This window comes from Myzus persicae, unplaced genomic scaffold, assembly GCF_001856785.1.
Source record: "Myzus persicae strain clone G006 unplaced genomic scaffold, MPER_G0061.0, whole genome shotgun sequence".
Taxonomy (NCBI): domain Eukaryota; kingdom Metazoa; phylum Arthropoda; class Insecta; order Hemiptera; family Aphididae; genus Myzus; species Myzus persicae.
The window spans coordinates 72,172-93,563 of record NW_019104061.1 but is presented as its reverse complement, the minus strand read 5'-3'; the positions used below and the strand labels follow the sequence as shown (position 1 = coordinate 93,563).

The 21,392-nt window shown below is 27.2% G+C and overlaps 4 protein-coding genes across 9 annotated transcripts; 3 read left to right on the top strand and 1 right to left on the bottom strand.

Moving 5' to 3' along the window:
* Positions 1 to 1,514: 1,514 nt before the first annotated feature.
* LOC111038218 (lysophospholipid acyltransferase 7) lies at positions 1,515 to 8,007 on the bottom strand. 6 transcript variants are annotated; one of them, XM_022321227.1, is made up of 9 exons: positions 7,823 to 8,007; positions 7,057 to 7,331; positions 5,991 to 6,117; positions 5,645 to 5,801; positions 5,414 to 5,565; positions 3,276 to 3,490; positions 3,016 to 3,183; positions 2,725 to 2,866; positions 1,515 to 2,272 (listed from the first exon to the last, which is right to left on the bottom strand). In XM_022321227.1, the coding sequence occupies exons 2-9, from the start codon at positions 7,263 to 7,265 to the stop codon at positions 2,084 to 2,086; spliced, it is 1,359 nt and encodes a 452-aa protein (XP_022176919.1). In that variant the 5' UTR covers positions 7,266 to 7,331; positions 7,823 to 8,007; the 3' UTR covers positions 1,515 to 2,083. The 6 variants fall into 6 exon arrangements, with proteins under 6 accessions (XP_022176919.1, XP_022176920.1, XP_022176925.1 ...); XM_022321228.1 differs by having other exon boundaries at positions 7,057 to 7,326; XM_022321233.1 differs by having other exon boundaries at positions 7,057 to 7,321.
* Positions 8,008 to 11,522: 3,515 nt separating this feature from the next.
* LOC111038213 lies at positions 11,523 to 13,462 on the top strand. Its single transcript, XM_022321222.1, has 2 exons — positions 11,523 to 11,679; positions 13,281 to 13,462. Exons 1-2 carry the CDS (start codon positions 11,523 to 11,525, stop codon positions 13,460 to 13,462), a joined length of 339 nt encoding a protein of 112 aa, XP_022176914.1.
* A 1,364-nt stretch (positions 13,463 to 14,826) lies between these two features.
* On the top strand, positions 14,827 to 19,630 carry LOC111038219. Its single transcript, XM_022321234.1, has 3 exons — positions 14,827 to 15,743; positions 18,085 to 18,312; positions 19,131 to 19,630. Exons 1-3 carry the CDS (start codon positions 15,651 to 15,653, stop codon positions 19,599 to 19,601), a joined length of 792 nt encoding a protein of 263 aa, XP_022176926.1. The 5' UTR covers positions 14,827 to 15,650; the 3' UTR covers positions 19,602 to 19,630.
* A 931-nt stretch (positions 19,631 to 20,561) lies between these two features.
* Positions 20,562 to 21,392, top strand: LOC111038212 (KRAB-A domain-containing protein 2-like). The gene has a single exon (XM_022321221.1). It carries the CDS (start codon positions 20,562 to 20,564, stop codon positions 21,390 to 21,392), a length of 831 nt encoding a protein of 276 aa, XP_022176913.1.

The window sequence follows — 21,392 nt, the reverse complement described above, 5'->3', positions numbered from 1 at the left end:
AACCAGGTAAGTCCCTACATTTTTCCACTTTTGCAAAAAACTCTTATAGAACTGAGGGAAACTATGGAAAGCGGCATCGATTGAGTTGCACCTTACATGTAATTGAGGGTTGGGTTATTAAAGCAACCTCATAACTATTTTGTGTGTGTTCGTTGGGGGGGGGGGGGATTTATAAGACCTACATATTGAAAATTTGCGAAAACAATTTTTTTTCAAAACTTTTTCACCAAAATTTGGTTGAAACCTGCTTCAATTTTGTAAGTATAATAATTAATCAAAGATATAATTTTGAAACCCAAACATTTTTTAGGGAACACTATATATTATACATTTTATAAATAAGATATAAATTGGAACCATTTTAAAGTTTTATGTGCATTATACTAAGTGTTGTTCACTTATTGATTTCATTATAGTACATTTTTTAGTTTATTAATTTATTATTTATAAATCATTCAACTTTCATAGGTACAGCTCCAACTTAAATTCACAATGTATAATAATTAATATTATACCCCATCATCACGTCAGGTTAAAATAATATATAATACATAATTTGATATTAAAATAAAAGAAAAAATTTTTGTTGCAACGTTTAATCAATACTTTAACATTATAAAAATGTCAAAATTGTTTATAGTGATTTATTTCAACCAATAATTAAAATATATACTTTAATGCTAAATAAGAAATTATAATTAACAATCAAACATTTATTCAATTATTAAGTTCTTCAGAGAGATATTTTATAAAACAAAAAAATATAATTTAGTTGAAACAATTAATTAAATATTCAATTATATGTAGTCCAAAACATTTAAAAAAATAAAACAAAAAAGTTAAATTTATTTTTATAGCTAACTTAAATATAATAAATTATATACATATAGTACACATATGTTATACTAAAGCATACAAAATATACATTATTTTTAAATTATAAATGCCTATAACTTAGACGAGCATGTCCAATTTTAACTACATATATATAATAATTATGCGTGTATTATATGTCTTAACTTTTAGATAGCCATAAAGGTATATTTTTTCTAACAATAATAAAGAACAAATATATTTAAGGATGTTAGTTGGAAGTACAAATATTTATTAATATGATAAAGAACAATATGGCACAAAATATTAAATTATTACTTATGACTATAAAATATATTTAATACAAATTTAAATTGGTAAAATTGTTTGTTTTATGATAACAACAAATTATATGAAAACTTCTATTCTTTAGATCATGTACTTACAAAATGTCATACAATACTTGATATCTCAACATAAAAAAGTGGGCGTATAAATTTAATACATTTAATAAATAAATTAAATGTTACTTTATATATTGACATTTTATACATTTACATGTCAAATATTACACATATTAATGAAATAAATGAACACTGTGTACAGACATTTTGTAAAAATAAATAAAATGGTTTAATAGGTATAATGAGACCATTCATATTTTAAATTATTTGCCAAATAATATTAAGTTGTAATGTATATACACTTTGTAGAAGCCATAAGAGAATACATTAGTGTTTAGAAGCGTAATTAGATGAATTTGAATCCAATATCAACACGTGCATCGTTCATGACATACATAACATATTTACTAATATTATTTATTCACAAATATTAGTTTAATACATTAAGCTAATATAATAATTTATTATAAACATTATTTTACTTCACATAACAATAGTCAATATTGTCACTTAATTAATAGTTAAAAGTATTTATAATTTTTAACCAAGGGCACATCTTGTGTATATACACTACAAAATTAAACATAATACAAATATCAATTAAAAATGTTCTTATAGATTGTATAAAATATTTTTACAAATGTCTTTCATATCAAGGTGGAGTATTTTGGGGCAGTATTTTCTTTTTGTATAGACCCATTGGTGTAAATGGCCAATTAGATATAAGAAAAATATACAACTTATACATTAATTTTAAAATTATGGTATACTTTACCAAAACAAAACAAAACATAACATAACAGACTCAAAGTCCTTTAGAGGAATTCACTGATGTTGACTGCAACAGGCCAAATAGTTTTATTTGGTCAACTAGTCCGTAAGTTGTTAAATCGAGAAATGGCATACATTGTTATTAAAACAATATATGGGAGAAAATATATAGATTGGCAGTATTTAAATATGAGGTCGATATGTAGAAGTTGAAATGTACATCCCCAAAATGAAAACTGATACATTTTCATAGTGTATAAGAAGAATGTCCACAGTATACGTTTCTAAACAAAACAAATGCAATATCAATACAAATAAAATATACTGATGCAAGTCATAAGCACAACTATGTATTATATTATTTTTAATAGAGTTTATAAGTAAAATAAATTACTTATCAAACAAATAAATGTTTGTGTATTATGTTAAAAATAATAAATATTTCAATAAAAAACAATTTTGTTCACTAAACTATTATTCTTTAAAATAAAGAAACAACTTTAAATTGTTTTATTTAAAGTAAAATGGCTCTTATTTAATTTCATCAGTTTATGGAAGTAATAGTAATTGATAATTCCATTACATCTTCCTCATTATAAGAAACAGGTAACAAGTAAGCAATTTTTTGGATATTTTATTTAAATTTCAAAGGCATAAGAAACATTTAAAGGCAAATGTTTGGTTGTTTAAGAATCAATAATCATGCTTTCATAATTCATACACAAATTAAACTTACGCCAGCGGAGTCAGCATAGTTACGGTACTGTCTATCATAAATATCTTCCACTGCTAAGTAAAAAGGCACTGAACACAAACTAACATAATACCCCGTGTATATGCCATGCCACAATGCAGAAATACCAAATGCTACCAATGTTCTTCAATAAAAAATAAAAAATAAATGTTGTAATTAATGAAACATCTATGGCATACAATATACATATAATATAAATATAATAATATAATAATAAATAATATATATATATATGTAATATTAATATACGTATAATATATATTATATAATTACCTAAGTTTTTTAACAGGAATTCTTCTATATACATATTCAGCAATCCAATACTGTACAGTCATATTCCAAATTCTCGTAGCTCCGCGGACTGTTGAAATAGTTTCTACTTTCATTATATCAATACTTTCAATACAATCAAAATTGTAAACCACTTCTTTCACCGAATATCTATGAATAATCAGATGTCAAAATGTTTAAGAAATTTCAAGGAAGTACACAAATCAATACATATTTATTATCTGATAAAAAGAAAAACATACTTAGTTTCCAATGATTCGAAATTTCGAGTTGGACCACTTCCAGACTGTGGATCTGTCACTTCAGGGTAAGCACCCATTCCAGAAGCTATACAAATAAGCTCAGAAAAAATAAAGCCCAAATATAATCTTGTGCGAAAAATAAAAAATGAAGAGTACATATACCACAATCTGTATGATAACGATGTAGATGTATAAAAAGAGTCATTGTTGAATTCCTAAAATATTTTAAATTTAAACATAATTACAATTAATTTGTACTTAACTGAAAGGTGAATTGAAATATTTAATTAGTATTGTAATTAGTTTACTATAGTAAGTTAACCGTTTACTATAAATAAATTGCTATTCTTAATTCTTAATATGTATATATTGTACCACTAAGAGTAGATGACTAATTCCGAGAAATTTCAATTTAACATTAATCGAATAGGTATTAAAGACATGTATTATATAGTGAAGCTATCATTAATGGTAATACTATTTAGAGTATTCGAGTAAAATAAAATTAGTTGTAAGAAAAAAGGTAAATAATATGTCTTATAAAGTTGTACTGTCCACTAATTTATGATAGTAAACTCTAGGAATGAATTTTTTTCATTTGGTGGCTTATATTTTTTTATAATACTTTATTATTTGCAATTTAAAATTACCAAGTGTAATAAATATAAATATGTCTGTATGATGAACATCTTTTATAAGAATACTTATAAGAAGTACAGTGGATTCTCGATTATCCGCCGTCGTCCGCGGAATCATCTACATACCTATATGTATACAAAAAAATATACATACATACATACATATAAATATATGTACATTATAAATCATTATGGGTTTAATGAAGTGATAATTTGTGATTGCCCAATACTCGAAAACTACATAAAATATAATAAGCTTGTTTAATATTAATACATATGTACCTATGTACATTTTGCATATTATGTTATGTTCCTTTCATACTAGATTCTCGAATGTTTTAAGGATTATCAGTGGATGTCCCTGCCACCCTATTCCGCAGATAATTGAGAGTACACTGTATTTGAATATGTAACAAGACTGATAATCAGTTTAAATACTTTTCTTTATATTTTATTCCACAATACTAAATACTTTTTTATTTTTACCATTAGTATTTTAACAAACAATATTTTCGTTTCATATATTGCAATTTAAAAAATTGGCCTCAAAATAATATTTTCTAATGTTTCTAAGAATTTTTATGATTTCATTAAATACACAGATGACACACTACCTAAAATTCATATCTTTCTTGGTTTAACTTGACAATGTAATAGGTATGTAACATCTGAAATTATTGAAACAGTTAAAGAATGAGTTTATTAATTATAACTGTAAGTATAAATTTGTGATAATTGCACAAACATTATGATATACTACAAAAAAAGTACTTGCTAAGTATTTTGAATATTTTTTTAAAGTATTTATATTTAAAATCAAATACTTTTGAAAGACAGTATTCAAATACAAATGACACTAAGTATTTAAAGATGTATTCTGAATAAATTTGAAGTGGTCTTAAAAAGACTACTGATAATGAGTATAATATAAAATAGCGTATACTATTAGAATATGAACATAGTATTTTATTGATGAATAAACTCTCCATTTGTTTCATTTAACATTTACTAATTTGTATTAATTGTCGAGCTATTATAGTTTATTACTAAAAGCTAATAAAAAAATTAAAAAAAAAAAAAAACATTTACCAATTGTAAATTTAATATAGGCTGTATGTATTTAAGCATAGTATGTAAAGTAATAATATAAAAGAATTTTAGTTCTAAAAATGAAATAGTCTACAAAAATTACAACCAAATAATAAGCATGCCACATTCTGATACACTATCCTCAAAAACAGTTTTACACACCTAACAAATATTTTCAAACTACACTCTAAATAATATTAAAATTGATGGTGAAATATTTTTTTAGAATTAATTTTAATTAAAAGACAAAATAATGTTCATATTTATTTAAATTTAATTAACATAAAAATTATGCCAAAATAAGTTTGTTAAATTCACTAATTACATAACACTTATGAAAATCAATTGTTTTTTTATTATTCATTTTTATTATATACTAAAAGAATGTTATTAAAATATCTATTTACTTACACTTAATGGAAATATCCACGAAGTTGCCAAATAACAAATTATTAAAGTTGGAATTATACGTATTTTTTTAATTAATAAATTAATATAAGTAGCTTTTCTCCAGTAATTACGATTAAATAAATCCCAATAAGTACGATACTTAAAATAGGGTCCTATAATATAAAAAATTTTAAAACAGTTAGATAAATTTAACTCTTATAATCAGTTTTTAAATACCTGTTTAATATTTACCTGTTAAAATGCCTATATAACAAAATGCATAATGAAATACTTCTAGAACACTAGGTTGACAAATCATTTTAAAATTATTTTCAGCCTCAAATTTTGCATCCTTTTGTTTCAATTTAATTAGATAACTGTCGTGGACTTCAAACGAAAGGCCAACAAGCTATTAAAATATAATTAATTACAAGTTTTGAAATAAATGTATATGAAAAAAAAAATAAAGCATTCAAGTGGAAATTGAGAAACAATGGTAAAATAATCACATTAAATTAAACTTAAATCAAAAAATAACTTATTGTTTAAACCCTTTAATTTTTAAAATGATTAGGTACATACTATTTTTCTTACATACCTTTAGAGTTAGCATCATTTGAATTAAGTTAGTATGAGCTGGTGGGTATGGTATTCCAAAATATGTTGTCATCCGAAAGAATATTAAATATCCAAACGTAAATAAGAAACTTAATATATGACAATGCCTGAAAAACAAGTTAAAATAATTGTGACTATAGAATAAATATATAAAATACAAACATACTCATTTAACTAGAAATCATTTCTATACATAATATTATATTGAACACATTATCAGTTTCGAGCATTTATAATTACTGTCAAATTCAACTTTAGTACAATTCCTAAGTAATATTCTTCTTTTATAAAAATCAAATTATAAGAAAACTTACTAAACATATAAAATAAGTGCTATTATTCTAATATAAATTAATTATCATCTTTTTAAAAAATATATTCCTAATGTTGATTCAGCCAATCAAAATTTTTTCAAAACCAGATTTATCTTAAATCTTAAATCTATCTATAGTGGTGTTTACACAAGTAAAGCAATTGAAAATAGTATTTTATACAATAAAATTAGGAAATGAGTAAAAACTGAGATTGATGAAAAATCAATAAAAAAACATAATACCAGAGTTATGACAAAGGGGGTTTAATTAAGTTTTATTGAGAGTTTAATAGAATGCTTATATAATTATTTAGTGAAAATTTCAAGTCTTTGTTTATTACAACAAAAATGAAATTATATGAGGAATAATATGGTATTTGGTATTATTTCATTTTTTTTTTTCATAATTATGTATATTATGGTTTAAAAATTCTCATTAGTGCAACCTAAAACTCTCCCTCTCCCTCCTTAGAACTGTGCTAGTGCATATCAACATGCCATTTTTCTAAGAAAAGATAAGGACTAAGATGACCATGCATAATATTTGATGAGTGGCCGAGTTCAGTAGCTCCAAATAACAAGTTTATGTCTGGCGTGGACAAGACCTAATATAAGAGGAGGTGGGTGATATTAAAAATCAAAAGTGTACTAGTTGTGTATTTATCATGTCATTATGTTACCTTAAGGATTGACTTAACTTTGAAATAAATATTAATGTAATTAATAGCCGTACCTTTTATCAATTTGTATCAAAATGGAATTGACTAGTGTACAAATTATCGGATGGACTATATGTAAGCCAGAAACTGTAAGTACAATAATTGCTCCATAAATAGTTGACATCCATTGTTTCACATTTTTGTGTTTAACTTTTCTGAATAAAAAGCTAAATAAAAATGATAAGACCAATAAGCCAACATACACCGTGTCATCAGAATACATTGTTAGTTGTAGTTCACATCCACTGCACCTTAAGGACGAATAACTTCATCTTCTAACTGCTCTAACCTAGGCAATAGGCAAATTAATTTTAAGAGTACAACACTTTTTTTTAATTAAAAATAATCACAATAATATTCTACTTCATATTTGTAATATTACCTGATTAATATTATCAGTATTTAAAATTTAAAATTGAGACAATGAATTGGAAGTAATAGAAAAGTAGATGATTTCCAAAATATAAAAATAAATAAACAACAGAAACCAACATAATTATTCTGGAATATTATTTAAATTATTCAGTATTTAAACAATTATATCATAATTACTTACACTATTCTATGAACAAATAATTAGCTGAATTCAATAATAATTGATACTAAATACTGAGCAATAAATTTATATTAATTATCTTAGCATACAATATAGCAGGATGATCGATTACCTATGTAAATAATGAGCTGATTACTGATAACCTTTATTGCACATAGTGTAGAAAAATTGAAATATTATATGAAATGTAAAAACAAATCTTCAATATAATGATGTTTTCTTACCAAAATTGTGCGGTCTTATCCAATACTGGGAATCTATTAATTACTTTTAAAATGGACGTTATGGTTAGTTAATAAGCAAAAAAATCGAAATTTTAGTAACGTAAAACAACTAAACAACTATTTCAGTAGTTTAGCGAATAGTGATGCCAAAAAGATATCATATCATAGGAATCAAAATAATATTATCAGTTTCGGCGTTTTCGAGTTATCAGCTGGTGATAAAAATGATAACACAAATACATTTATTTATTTAAATATTATAATAATTATTATTATTATATCGTAATTTTTGGACATAAATATAATATAATAATATGTACATTTTACTCTAAATATATATTTATTTTTTAATTTATAGCATAACGTGATCACTGCGATTTAAGATTTATCACCTATTATTTGAAGAAAATAATTTAATTTATAACTTAAATCGTGGTGATTACAGTTCACCATGGTATTTGCTGATTACCCAATGCCCATAGTGCCAAGTCCAAGTGCAAAGTACATTGTTATTTTTTAGAAGGAGATAGGTAGCGAATACCTGTGTCCATGAGTCCTAAAGTCCGGATTTATATACTCTCAAAACACCTAAAACTGTAAAATATGATGCTAATAAATATCTGAAAAATAAGAAAATATGCAAAAATAATCAATAAACCTCATTAAATCTGTTCAAATATGCAGTTTTATTAGTTACATTTTTTACAATAGATAGTGAAGTATATACGGCATAATGGAAAATTGCACTACATAGCCTATAGGAACAGTTTAAGTGTCTTTTGTACCGAACGGTTCTATCCATTATTTTAAAAGGTACCCATTTAAAATTAATGGATGTTTTTATTTTATTAATATTAAAAACTTAAAAAAATGCAATCTCAAAACCAAAATATAATATATGGACTTATTGATTTTTATAAGCAAATAAGTTGTTTTTATCAGAATAGGTTAGGTAAAATTTTATAATACATAACGGCTCTGCAGCTACCAATTACCATATCGTATTAAGGCATATGACAATGACAGTCGACAGAACATTATAGTAGGTACTGCGTATTTTTTTTTATAACATTATACATATAAAAAAAAAATGTGGCTGATAAATATTTTTCAGATACCTACCGTAAATTATAATACCTAACTAAATTTTTACTACATAAAAATGAGAATTGGCAGTCAACTATCCTTTTTTATTTTTTCGATATGACAATGTTAGAACTACAAAATATGTTATTCAAATTTGAAAAACACAAAAATTAATGACTTTTGAAACAATAAGAATTTTATTCATATAATTGATAACAAAAAAATAAAAACAATATTCACAGATAATGTTCTCAACTACATTATACCTACTACCTACATCAATCTGGAGTCCACATTTGGACAACAATACATCCTTCCATCCTGAGTGGCTCTCTCCCACCCAAAACGGTCTTTGCTACCTATTTTTGTACATTTGTAAGACGCGTACGGAGACAGCACATTCAGGCGTAGTGTCCTTTACTGTAAAACATAGTTTCGTACTTCAAGTAATACGGCGTCTTGAGGTGTCTTACATCAATATAAGATTACGAGATATTATCTTGTAAGATTGTTTTTTATTGTATGATTTATACAGCTATGGATTAGAAATTAATATAATTAATTCTCATAAGCAATTATTAACATCAGAAAAATTTAATTGGTTTTTTGTTTATTGGTTTGAGGATCCAAATCTCTCAAAGTTCATCAGTTTCAGTCGTTTCAGGCATTTGTTGAAACAGTTTTAAATAATTTTCAGTACTTAAATAATTAAGACCAACATACATGGAATTAATTAGATCTACTTTCTAAGGGCGTGCAATATGCATTTTACATAGGTACCTATTTTATTCTTTTAAGTGATAACTGATGATGTATCATTTCATAAAGTTCTATTTTTACAGAGTCATCACCTTTGATTTATAAATTTGTGAACAAAAATTATAATAGCAAATATAAATTACAAATTAATTTTTGAACATACTTATAATACCTTATTACTTTTATTATCCTTGTATCTAGTACAACAGTACAGACATACAGTCATACGTTTGTTCATTAAATTTAAAAACTAAAAATTAAGCAAGTAATGTTAACAGTTTTATAAGAAAGTGTACAATTAATAATATAAAAATTATGAGTAATGCATCATAACTAAAGGTACCTTCTTCCTCATAGCAGACCACAGCGTTTACTGTTTAGAGACACAGTGGACGGTAGATATGCGTTGTGAGATTTTTTGCCAATCGTGTCCTGGACCAGTAGTTAGTGTAAACCTTAAGGTACCATACGACTGATTTTATTAAAATCTAAGAACAATATTTAAAGAATGCACGAATACAAATGTTATTGGCCACTTCAAACACATGTTATTATTGTTAATTTGTTTATTAAGTTTAAACATTGAGTACCTACCGTAGTTATACATTATGATATTTAAAGTATTGACTTAATTTCTATAGTATAATTTTCATGCCATGGTTCGCAACATAATCGTTTAATAGTTAATTAGGTGTAGGATTGACTATTGAGCCAAGAGTGATATGCAAGACATTTCCAATAAAGGTAAAAATAAATCTAAAATAATTCAAAAATTGTATGATGTAGTGATAAATTAATAATATAAATTATTTACCTATTTTTTATTACACATTTTAATTTGACAATATTTTTCTCACCTTAAAAAAATCTATTAATAAGTTCAAGATTAAAAATAAATTTAATGCATTTTACTATACTCACTTATCAATCTCATAATAATAATGGTAACATCTGAACACCATAATTCTAATAATAATAAAAGAAAAGGAAAAAGACTAAATATTGTGTGAAATTATATTATTATTTGCTATTTCATTTATTTATTTATTTATTTATGAATTGTTATTTTTAAAAATTCACTAGTTCAATAAGTTCAACTACCTACTTTATAACTGTTTACCGAATATAGTGAGTGCTAAGTATGCATAAAATAAATTTAGTAGGCCTTTGACAATGTACAAATTGGAGGCCTCTCCCCTCTTTTATTTTCATCTTAGTATTTATTATAATTTATTTTATCAATTAAGATTATGGGTAGCTCTGTAAAAGATTACCCAATAAAGAATTTTGTAAAAAAAAAATGTATAAATTTAGTATTTAACATATCTAGTGCTTATTACTTACCATCACAAAGTTTAAAATTAAATCCTACTTAGTACTTATCACATGTATACCCACCTATTATAATTATTTAAAATACAAAACACTTAACAGTTAATAACTGCATTTTTTAAACATTTTTATTAATAATTATAAAAATAAGTTTCAATATTATTAATATTAAGCTCTATATGTGAGTCAAGTAATATACTTATTAGGTATTTATTATTATAAAATTGAAATCTTGATTCATAGTATTGGTATCGTTTATCTATGATTTGTAATACCAACTGGAATGGCACAGCCATTTCATTTTTTCTATAGGTATTTAGTTAATAAAAATGTAATGTTGGGAATTCAAATCTTCCAATATTATAAAAAATTAGCCTACCTAGAGTTAAGCTATTTCTGCTAAAGGCACTTGCCAAAAGCAATATTTCTTTTTATGCAACACGCTTAACCGACATTGATACTACGCCATACGCCCGTACTTCCTATAGATATTGCCCATGGCACTGACGAATCGTTACAAATGATGCGGGACATGTGCAAAAGAGACGTCGAGGATATGCTCGTGTCGCCGCTAGCCGTCAACACCGACGACATGATTGTTGTGACGATGCCGCCGTTGGAATTTCGCAACTTTGATGCACTGCCTGAAAAAATTAAGCTTCAAAACAACGGTCTAACTGGTAAGGTACTAATGTTACAATCACGAAATTATGAAATATTACCTATGAATTGTATTACCCCTTTCCAATAAATATTGACATTCATAACCTATTTGTTAAATTTAGTCCAACTCCTTCAGTATACTTAACCTATCTACTATAATATAGTTACTAAAGGCTACTAGTCACTACCTATTATAAGTATCTTGTTATATTTGCAAGAATATATTTTTTTTAAATGTATTTCTTATATTTTTTTTTACGATCGATTTACAATTTTTCTAAATTACCTACTTTTTGGTGAAGACAGAACACCTTGGCGTCATTTGTTGGATGCCATGGTGTGCTGGTGTGCATATATATAATATATTATATTATAATTATGTATTATGTACCTATAATCTATATGCTCTAAATTCTTAAAGACTTTTATATTAGTGACTTGTTATTTAAAATATATATTGACTATGCTTTTCTAATACAATCGTATTATTTGTATTTCGATAGTTTTAGACATTTTCAATGAAAAAAAAAAGAGAGGGAAAATAAGTACTCTCTCTACAGTATAGGTACTTGCATGTCGTCACTAGATAGTCACTGTAATGGGTATGTTACATTTTTATTTAATGATAATCATCTAACCTTTGCATACGTGCATATAATATGAAGAACGATACTGAGCGGAGACCATCCGTCAGCCTACATATAATATAATACTCGTATTATATAGATTATAGATAGTAATTTGTTTTTATTTTTTATTATCATTATTTCAACGCCTGACTTAAATTTTCAAATATGTGTACAAAAAATGAAATCATTTTAAGGTAATTGTTAAGCAATACGGCCAATACCTACATAAAATTCATGTTTGCGAAAACATTGCATTTATTATACTATTAATTATTAAAATAGAAATCATAAATTAGTAAATAATATTTATATCACATAGGTATTATTATTATTTGGTATTATTTTTCGAGTCAATACCAATACCTGCCATTGAACGATACATAGATAAACATATAGCACCTTACAATAAATTAATCTAAATATTTTGAAAATGCCATTGCTTGCATAGCAAAATATATCTACTTGAAAGTTTCAATTGAATATTTTGAAAACTATTTCATGGTTAAAAATGCGCTAAAATAAACATTTAGTGAACGTTTTTAAATGTTTCCCAAATTATTTTTTTACAATTATTAAGTTAAGTTATGGGAATTTTGAACTTTTGATTCACTATGATATCAGGAAGAAGCATCTAATTAGAGGAATGAATAATTATTACTGCTGAAAAAAGTGGTGGCAGACTCAAAAAAATACTCATCATTGTAAAATACTAAATCAATATATTTTAGCTCAGCTCCGCTCAGAATCTCCAATTAAAAATTACATTTTTTTAAATTTTAGTGCGCTATACAATATAGATCATAGATATATTTATTAATCATTAACGGAAACCGTGAGGAATAGTGAATAGTTAGCTAGATGTGCCTGTAGCCTGTTGGCTGTTGTAATGTTGTCCAACTGGCACAATTATTCGTGTCGTACTTACTACCTACACGATTTATTATTTCCGTACCTGCCAAGTGTGAAACGTGCATAATTATAATTTATAGTAACGTTGAACGGTTTGTGGGCCGCCGATCGACAACCGTGTATCGCGGGTGCCAACCTGGACGACGAATATAATTTTTCTCATTTGCATTTCCACTGGACGGATGTCGATGATGGTGATGTCATCAACGAACACATTGTCAACGGTCGAGGGCAAGTATTAGGCGCGCACGCAGGATATTAATTGTTCGTTGGGGGAGGAGGGATTACACATTTTCCTACTTCCCTTGAAAGTTGAAACACATGCATATTACATAATTACCACAGTTCGATTTTTATGAAATCGGCTGCAGCCGGCAATAATAATAATAATACATTATCACTGTACAAGAAAATTTTTTTCTCACTATGAGACATTAGTAAACTGATAGGCGAAATTATAATTTTGGCCAAAAAATTGCATAATGTAATTGTATAAATTATGATAATATAGAAACTTTACAATAGTTTCAACTTTCAAGTACCCATGAATAATCTTTGTTAGTTATAGGTACAATAAAATAGCTAAAATCGTTAATGTTTGTTTTAAATATCTAATTTCGTCCACATATGAACTTGATACATCTATAAACAAAAACAGTGTTTGTATGTTTTTTTGATTTTATGTTACAGTATAATTTACTTATAAGAAATATCGCCTTAAAACTACAAAATAATTTACAAATTTTTGAGATTTTGACGAATTTTGTAAAAATTTGAACTTTTAGTGCTTATAAAAAATAATGATTCATTATATTATGTACGTTTAATATTTTTCAATAGCTATTATAAGTTATTATAGTTATTAATGTAATATTAAAACCTTGAATATAACATTTTTAAGCTTTTTTAACCAACGAAAAAAACTGCATTGAAAATTATAAAAAAATACCAAAAACTTAAAATTTCAAGTATTTGTAAATAAGCCGAGATGAGTCAAAATATTTTTAATATTTATATACATATGTAACATTCAGTAAAACTGCAAAATTTCCTGCGGTTATCTGCAGCTTCTAAATTGCAACAAAATAAGAAAATCGTTCTACGAAAAATCGGGCAAATATGTCGTAAAAATTTCAAACTCTCATCAAAAATTAATGTAACTTTCTTGTAAACTTTTCAGTATTTGTAAGAAAACTTATGAGAAATCTCTTATTACATTTTCAAATATTAGATAAGTAGGTATAATAAGAATTTCTCACTCAAAATAATTTGTAAATTGTTGTCAAAGTCTCAAATTTAGGAGTTCATACAAAGTTATTGTAGATTTACGCTCAATTTTTTTTTTAATTTTCACCATCAACAAATTATGAGGAACTTTGTTTTATATATTTTTTACCAAACGAAAATTCCTGCGCCTATAAATAGTTCGAAAAGAATCAAAATATTTTTAATATTCAATGTTGTATAGAAAATGTTAATAAAAAAAGATCAGGTGAAAATTTAAGTATTTACTGTTATTAGTATTTTAGTTAAATCAAAAAAACTAAATGGATTTTGTCAAAAACTGGTTTTGTTTAAAAATTCCCTTTTTTTAAAAATGTTTTTACTGTTTTTCCTGACGTTTTTGGAAACTAACGAGAATTTGACCTTAACCTCTCAAAGGTACCAACTAGATTCTATTTCCTAGCAGAGAAGATGCTGAAGTTGAAAATTGAAGCTTTATTTCTACTAGTGAATGTTTAGAGACAGAAAAAATCCACTTCATTGTATTGATTTTACAATCAATGTATTCATTGTTCCGCTCTGAATCTAAAATATTTTTTCATTAAATTGTAAATTATTTTTCAAATGTAAATTTATATTTTTTAATCATGTTCTTAAGGCAGTTCTTATTATGATTAATTTATGAACCACTTATGCATATTAACTGTAGGGTGAAAAAGTAAAAGGTAACACAATTCACCATCATCACGACGCAATTCATTCAAAAGGTACTTTTACGAATTACAGCTTACCTGGGCTGACTTGGTACGCAATTCGTGTGCCCGATATTGTAACTTTTAAGTTACTAATGTGACAGTATTCAAGCAACCAAGCTTGAACACGGAGCACCCCGAGAATACTACGCAAATGATTCATATGTCCATATTTAATCGTACCTATATATTAAACGTGTACCTACATAAAAATGAATATCTTTAACTGATAAATAGGTACATATAGAGCTTATGAAGAACCGGATTTACTTTATAGTTCTATACATAATGCTACAATTGACAGTTTTCCTTATTTGAAACGCATTAAACAAAACATTTCTTGATAAATGTCAAATGATAAGTTAAGCTGTTACGCTAAGTATTAAGTATACGTATAAAGCTAGTTTTTCGCTTATAACGGGTTTTAAAAAATACCTTTAATATACTTTCTCTTTCTCTAGATACAAGTTGGAAATGCATTTAATATTTTTCAAAAGGTCGTGTCAAACAATTTTTGAGGCTGAATCAATAAAAAATGGTTCTGTAACGTTGGCATATTTATTTAACGTAAGTATACTGAAAATGTCAGTACATCCTACCATCCTACCGACTACCTTCCTATATTGATATAAAAATAAATTAGGTGGTGTTTCATATAATTTTCTTTAGCAAATGTAAGTATTGTTTCTAGAACTACTGTATTTTTAAATTTTGTATCTACACGACTACACTGCTATTATTTGTTACCTAGTATCTACCTAAAATCAACCCGTTTTTATTTGACTCACAGGTGTAAAAAGTTTTACTGCCCTTACTTAAGTGGTAAGTTTCATTTATGTACAATGTACCTACATTGCATTTTTTAGTAACCATTTGTGATTTCCTTCAAAACTTTAATAAAACATTTAGTTTTAATGTTTATAAGGATCAAACTACATAGCTTACATAGCTTATAAAAAAGTCTTATATTTGTTAAATTTTTGTTAAACGATTCCATTATAATTTGTTATATTAATGTTCCATGATTCACGAAGGAGGCAAATATTATGTACTTGCAACCTACATACGCATAAACAAATAAATGCATAACTGCGTGTAGGTGTCTAGGTGACAAGATGTTTATAATAAACTTTCCAATTTCCCAAGTACTCAGCAGTATATTATAATATAGGTACCCGTCCAATATGCTATTTACCGTAATTTAGTAGGTTAGGTAGGTTAGTAGGTATACCTTTATATTATACCTGTTTAGAGTGTGTTTATAAGTCGTGTTGTATTACATATTATGTATTATGAGTTTGTCAACTATGTGTCATTTATATCGACACATAATTCAAAATGAAGAGATGTGAGAACATTTTTAAAGCATACTCGGTTATTACCAATCGACCAAACATGTATAAAAATTAAAAATCCAACAATTTGTGGTGTTGAAAAAAGTTCTAAAAAATAGTCTAAAACGTGATTCGGAAGGTAATATTTTGAAAACAATTTATTATCAATATCAAAAGGGTGCCAAACATTTTACTCCAAACGCAAAAACAATAACGTTTTTACGTACATGGATAAAAATGGGAAGTGTAACAATTTATAGTGAAAAAAAAAATTAAAAAACCAGTATGTGTGTTACCAGTACGCGCGCGGGAAGTTAAACTTCTTTTGAACGGTACGCGTGAGTGAGTCAAAAAGAAAGAAAGGCATAGATAGACTGGAGTAATGAGGATAATAAAGAAAGAAAAGAAACAATGTAAATTATATTTTTTATATATTTTTTTATTTTTATTGTTGTATTATAATGATTGATTATCATTTTGCTCAATCGGTACAGCAGTTATGATTGGTATATGATAACTAAAATAGGAAACGTACATTTGTGACTGAACATTGTCGATATATCGCGTAAAAATTGCATCGATTGTTAGCCTGATTTGGTAGTCTATATAGTTGGATCATTATTCAATTGCAAACTGAATTTGTCTAAGTTACGAGTGGTGCCGAATCAGAAGATGCAAAATTAATATATTATAGAATAGTAACAATTAATAGTGAAAAAAAAAATAATAATAAAATGTATAAATAATAATAAATAAAATATAGTATAATATAATATAATATATATATATATTTATATTATAATATAAATAAAATGGTTTAAATTTCTGTGATATCGTAGAACTTGTTTGGTATTGGGTATCTCAAATAAAGGTAACACAAGCCGAAGTGATTACGAAAAGATGAAAATCAACTATAAGTCGATGGTAGATAAAATATTTACGGTAGATATCATACACTAAACCATCAAACGTGTGGTAGATAGCATATTGGACGAGTACCAAAGTATAAAATAATTTTATAAATTTACAAAATATGTTGCATATTATGTGGCTATATTTATAGTATATCGTCTATACTTCTAAAATAGTAAGTATATTACATTAAACGTATAATGACCGAAAGTTAAGACGTTTACCAATATATAATAAGTATTGCAAATATAACAGTATGACTTACTAAACAGTTCGACTAAACTATGTTAAACACTAAAGCAGCAATCAAAAACTACAATCTATCACTGAAAATCACAAAGGTATAAGTCATAAGTCATCTTTCTAATGGAAATCGTGTTCTATGGGTTTATTTCAACGCAAAATCATGGAAAATTAATTTTAAATGGTTATTTAACAAAAAAATACTTATTGATGCATCATGCGTTTTTGCATTTTTTACTTAAAATGCATCATACATTAATTATTAATTGTTAAGTAGTGGTAGTCATTATACCAACATCAATAATTAATATATAGTATTATCAATACCTATATAATATTACACATTTACACATATAATATACCTGTAATATTATGTATGATTTACAAATTACAATAAATATGTATTTAATATTTCATAGGTCACAGAAAATCAACATTTCGGTATTGATCATATCACTACTTATTTGAGTAATGTACGAACATCTGGAAAAACAGCTAGAATACCTGTTTTTCCGTTAAGCCATTTGGTTCATAACCAAGCAGGAGAGTATTTTACGTACTTTGGTAAAATCGATAAACGTGGATGCAAGAGTGGCGTTACTCAGTGGATAGTGTTTACTAAAACGTGCGATGTCAATAGTGAACAGGTACGTCAAATCACTCATATGACTATATACTAGATATACCTACCAGATTTGTTTAAATAATATACAATACACATATATACCCCAGTTCAATGTACATTTTACAAGCATAGTAGAGATAAATAGATAATACATATTATTAGTACATTTGTCATATAAGTAGATCATATCAACGGGGCCTTTCTTCGATAGTAATCATAGACCTTTTTGAGTATAAGGTCTATGATAGTAATACATTCCTAATTTTACAGTTTTAGTAAGTAGGTAGGTAGGTATTTTAGTAAAGCTGATTGTTTCAATAATGTAAATTCTTTCATTTTCTGTATGTATAAAAATAACGAGATGACTTTTCAAATAGTGCAACAATCAGATTTCATATACTATATCACCCAATTACAGTGGCTCACACTAATTTTGTGTGAGGGGTGTCAAAACTTTTTACGACCACCCCCATAATTTATAAAATTTCCAAAAAAAAAAAAATATTTTACCAATTTTGTTATATTAATAACATCTTAATAGTTATTAGTTAATTTCATAATTGCATAATCTTCCAGTCATTCTCATCCATAACCCATTTTGATAGGAGTGACTGACAGTCATATACCCTTCATTTATTAGAGTGCGCCACAGACATTCGCCGTGCCGATACCTATAATCTGCAAATAATACCATGGTCCTATAAACCAGTTAAGAACGTGTAAATAGTTATAAATAAAAAAAAAATATTATTATTATTACCATTATGTACCTATTTTGTACTTCCCATATCCGGCGTTTAAACATATTTATGATTAATAAAAAAAAAAAACTTCACTCAGATGGATCAGTTCCGTTGCCTGCTGAACAACAGCGGGCACGCGATCAATCGGAATTACCGGAAGGCCAACCCGGTGCCAGCCGGCAACAATACTCGTCCCTATCTGGTGGTGTTAGACGTCCATGGCAGTAATTCGACGGACGGCGACGTCGTGGCGACAGAGGTGGTAGTGGCAGCACGAGGCCGAACACGTTCCAGCGGACTACGGCAGACTTCGAGACGCCGATCGTTGGCTGTAATCGCATCGGCAAAAGACGGCCGTTCGAGCTGGACCCTGTGCGTCAAGCCCACCAAAACGCAACTGTTGAGACGAATGTTTAACCTGAACAAACTGTCAGTCCACAAGCACTGGCCACCAATTGCCGTAAGTAACGGCAAGCAGTCCGAACACGCGCAGAGGGCTGGTGCTGAAACTGAGAACCATTTGCGGCCGACGTTATCGTTCAACGCGACCAGACCGTCGTGGAAGTAGATTGCACATAATAATTAATAATATATACACCTCGCATGTATTATGTACGAAGTTTTACGACCAACTATTGTTGTTATGTATATACCTGTTATGTAATATACATTAACAGATTTACAGATATAATAACGTGTATTTTTCAACAGTTGTGTACGACTTCGGTTGGCGCTTCTTACCTACCCTACCTACGTTAGTCGTTTCTTATGGTTAAAGTTGTGTATCGGTTGGCTGCTACCCATGATAGGTACATAGGAGGTATCTACTTATAGATAAAATCAACCATTTTTACAATCTTACTATAAGTTGTAAGTATACATGTATTAGCATTTTAGCATCAATAGTATATTAGTATTATAGTTTGTTTAAACAACTTGCATGTGTAGGTACTTCTACAGTTCTACAGTTATATATTGTATATGTTACGGTCAATGACGAAAATGAGGATATTTACGTTATAGCCCGGCCAATGTCGAAAATTACCTTGTATAATACAAATTTACGTAAATGACCGGTAATTTACGTAAGTGGCGACACATAATGGTTATTGTTGTAAACACGGGTGTTATTTTATTATTCACGTAAATTCCTAACTCCTGCTGGACGTTGTTGTAAATTATTCATTATTTATACATTTATAACATACAGGTCACTTTTAGTTAGCTATCTACACTCGTTAAATGATAATCAGCGATAGTTACTCGAGCAGTCGAGCAAACCATAATAATATTAAATATTAATACACTGCAGCTGGTGGTTATCTAACAAATTATCAAAGGTAGGTAATTTGTTTTATTGGATTTTTTTTCCTATAACGTATTTTAGCTATTTCAGTATTGTTGCAGACATCGTATTCGTTTGACATCGCTTTATTAGTAGTTCACCAGTTCGACATTTCGCAGTTAGTCAGTTCACGTGTCATTGCATTTTTAAATATTAATTTTTTATTCACGTAAAATATTAAGTATGGATGTAGATACTATGCGTAGTAAATTCAACGATTTATTTAATAAGTTGATTAGTCAAAAACGGACTGACAATAATTCTTATTTTAGTTTATCGGAGTATAGTGAGCAAATTTCCAAAGTTAAAGAGTCGAAAAAAATATTAATTACTAAGGGATTGAAAAAATCGGTAAAAGATTACAGGATGGTTCGTAAGTATGAAATATTAATGGTCAATGGAAAAGAACGCTTGATAAAACCAGTATCAGAAAATAATAATTCTATGCTTTATTATGTAACAAATGAAGAACTTTTTGATATTCTTCATACTACTCATTCGTCTATTGGACATGGTGGGAGAAATCGAATGGTTGCGGAAATAAAAAATAAGTATTGCAATATAACTAAGGAATCAATTATGCTATATTTACAACTTTGTTCACACTGCCAAAAGAAATCTACTAATAGAAAAAGAGGATTGGTTTCCAAACCAATATTACACAATGCTTTTAACTCAAGAGCACAAGTAGATTTAATAGATATGCAGTCCCAAAATTTTAACGATTTTCGGTTTATTTTTTGTTATCAAGACCATTTAACGAAATTCGTAATTTTAAGGCCTTTAAAAAGTAAACGTGCAGAGGAGATAGCATATAATTTACTTGACATTTACACGACCTTTGGTGCACCAGCTATTTTGCAGTCAGATAATGGCCGTGAGTTCGTAAATTCGACTATAACTGAACTACACAATATGTGGGAAGACGTCAAAATTGTTCATGGTAAACCAAGGCACAGTCAGAGCCAAGGTTCTGTGGAACGAGCAAATAGAGATGTAGAGGATATGTTTTAA

Excerpts from the sequence above, each read along its gene's own strand:
- LOC111038218 (XM_022321227.1), bottom strand. The coding sequence starts at position 7,265 with ATGTATTCTGATGACACGGTGTATGTTGGCTTATTGGTCTTATCATTT. Across the intron at positions 5,802-5,990 it reads AAATGATGCTAACTCTAAAG|CTTGTTGGCCTTTCGTTTGA; the intron begins GTATGTAAGAAA and ends ATATTTTAATAG. Across the intron at positions 2,867-3,015 it reads ATTCCTGTTAAAAAACTTAG|AACATTGGTAGCATTTGGTA; the intron begins GTAATTATATAA and ends TTTTTATTGAAG.
- LOC111038213 (XM_022321222.1), top strand. The coding sequence starts at position 11,523 with ATGCGGGACATGTGCAAAAGAGACGTCGAGGATATGCTCGTGTCGCCG. Across the intron at positions 11,680-13,280 it reads TCAAAACAACGGTCTAACTG|TAACGTTGAACGGTTTGTGG; the intron begins GTAAGGTACTAA and ends TATAATTTATAG.
- LOC111038219 (XM_022321234.1), top strand. The coding sequence starts at position 15,651 with ATGCATTTAATATTTTTCAAAAGGTCGTGTCAAACAATTTTTGAGGCT. Across the intron at positions 15,744-18,084 it reads CGTTGGCATATTTATTTAAC|GTCACAGAAAATCAACATTT; the intron begins GTAAGTATACTG and ends AATATTTCATAG. Across the intron at positions 18,313-19,130 it reads GCGATGTCAATAGTGAACAG|ATGGATCAGTTCCGTTGCCT; the intron begins GTACGTCAAATC and ends AACTTCACTCAG.
- LOC111038212 (XM_022321221.1), top strand. The coding sequence starts at position 20,562 with ATGGATGTAGATACTATGCGTAGTAAATTCAACGATTTATTTAATAAG.